The sequence below is a fragment of the Thunnus albacares genome, chromosome 21 (assembly GCF_914725855.1).
Source record: "Thunnus albacares chromosome 21, fThuAlb1.1, whole genome shotgun sequence".
Classification (NCBI taxonomy): Eukaryota; Metazoa; Chordata; class Actinopteri; order Scombriformes; family Scombridae; genus Thunnus; species Thunnus albacares.
In genome coordinates, this window is record NC_058126.1 from 1,600,190 (window position 1) to 1,601,906 (window position 1,717).

General features: G+C 47.5%; 1 protein-coding gene across 3 annotated transcripts in view; it reads right to left on the reverse strand.

Moving 5' to 3' along the window:
* Positions 1-522: 522 nt before the first annotated feature.
* Positions 523-1,717, reverse strand: part of eci2 (enoyl-CoA delta isomerase 2) — a 7,985-nt gene continuing 6,790 nt past the window's right edge. For 2 of the 3 annotated variants that reach the window (XM_044339240.1, XM_044339238.1), the window contains exons 10-11: positions 1,503-1,646; positions 523-1,271 (exon numbers count right to left, since the gene is read on the reverse strand). In XM_044339240.1, coding sequence (XP_044195175.1) covers positions 1,116-1,271; positions 1,503-1,646 — 300 coding nt within the window. In that variant the 3' untranslated portion in view covers positions 523-1,115. The remainder of the gene's footprint in view (positions 1,272-1,502; positions 1,647-1,717) is intronic. The other variant, XM_044339239.1, reaches the window with a different exon arrangement.

The following is a 1,717-nucleotide window of genomic DNA, read 5'->3' on the forward strand; positions in this document are numbered from 1 at the left end:
GACATTAAAACCATCAGATCATGATCATTTCCTGCAGTGAGGATGAGGATGAAGGCACAGTCAACCAGCAGCTTTCTGGTCAGACTGGTGGGCGGTCTCCATAACGGCGAGTGTAACCTGCGTGTAACTACAACGTCACTAACGCACGGCGGCCTGAAAGGATCAGCTGATAGATGTTTTTAAATCAACACAAACTGCGAAACGACTCGTTTCACTCGTGTCTGATAACATCTGGAAAGTCTAGAAGAGACGCATGATTGATTTATTTTATCCCCGTTCAAGTTCTCAGCCGGCGTACGTCTCTGCTGAGCATCACGCCGTGTTGCCACGGTAACCGTCTCCGTGTGATCCCACCCTCTCGTCTCTTTAGGGGGGTTTCGCTGCGTAACACCAGGCCTCACAACAGTCCACTGATCATGGATGTATGAAGAGAGAACTGGATACAGGAAGAGCGCCGGGCTAAACAGTGTAATTATAACGTCACATGATGCTATTTGGCCCAAAAAGACTTTTCACAGACTCACATTATGAAACAGACAACTGTAAATCAGCGACACAACCTGCAAAATGATTTGTTTCACTATCAGACTTTGATCCGTTGGGTCTGATCACGTTTCAAAAAGTCTAGAAGAGACACATGATTGAACTGTTTTATCCTCATGTACGTTAGCTGGAGGACTAAACAGGAAGTAGTCGACTCGGCCGGTGAACGTCTCTCTGAGCCACACGGACGTAGAAGAAGTTGAACTTTTTTTATCATCATGCACCACTGAGCATCTTTCATAGGAATGAACGGAGCCTCTGACGCTGCATCCAGTTCTCTGTATACATCTGTAGATTACACGTGTGTTAGACGTGATGTTCACCACCACCAGCTCCTCTGGAACAGAAACACTCAGCTGTGGTTGTTTCTCTCTAACAGTCGTCAGCAAACATCAGTGCTGTTTAAAACTGATAAGATGCAACCTGTTTGTTTTCTACTTTGTCCATAATAAAAGATTTGATAAGAGAGACTAGTTCAGAGCTCTCACACACACACACACACACACACACACACACACACTCACACACACACACACACACTTCCTCTCTCTCTCTCTCTCTCTCTCTCGCTCTCAGAGTTTAGCCTTCGCCTGGAAGAAACTCATGACGGCGTTAAAACACTCGTCTGACTGCCAGCGCTCCACCAGACACTCCACCTCAGCATCGTTCACCGCGTGGAGACGCTCCTTCTCCGTCGACCGGATCAGCTGTTTAGAGAGAGCGAGAGACTGAGAGAGAGAGAGAGAGAGAGAGAGAGAGAGAGAGAGGGTTTATTAAACTGTAACTCAATAAAAGTGTTTTCAAAGCTCTGCATGAACTGATCTGAATCTCCTGCTGATAGAGAAGAGTGTGTGTGTGTGTGAGAGTGTGTGTGTGTGTGTGTGTGTGTGTGTGAGTGTGTGTGTGTGTGTGTGGGTGTGGGTGTGTGTGTGTGAGTGTGTGTGTGTGTGTGTGTTTACGTTGCGGGGCAGCTTGGCGTAGGCCTTCAGTCTGGTCCAAACCTCCGACTGGAAGCTGCTGTCGGGGAAAACCTCAGTGACCAGACCGAGTTCACAGGCCTGAACCGCCGTCAGCTTCTTATTGAACAGCAACATCTCAGACGCCTGAAGAAGAAACAACAACAGTTTATATACAGCTACAGTCACACTGACCTACAACGTCTCCTCAGCTACAG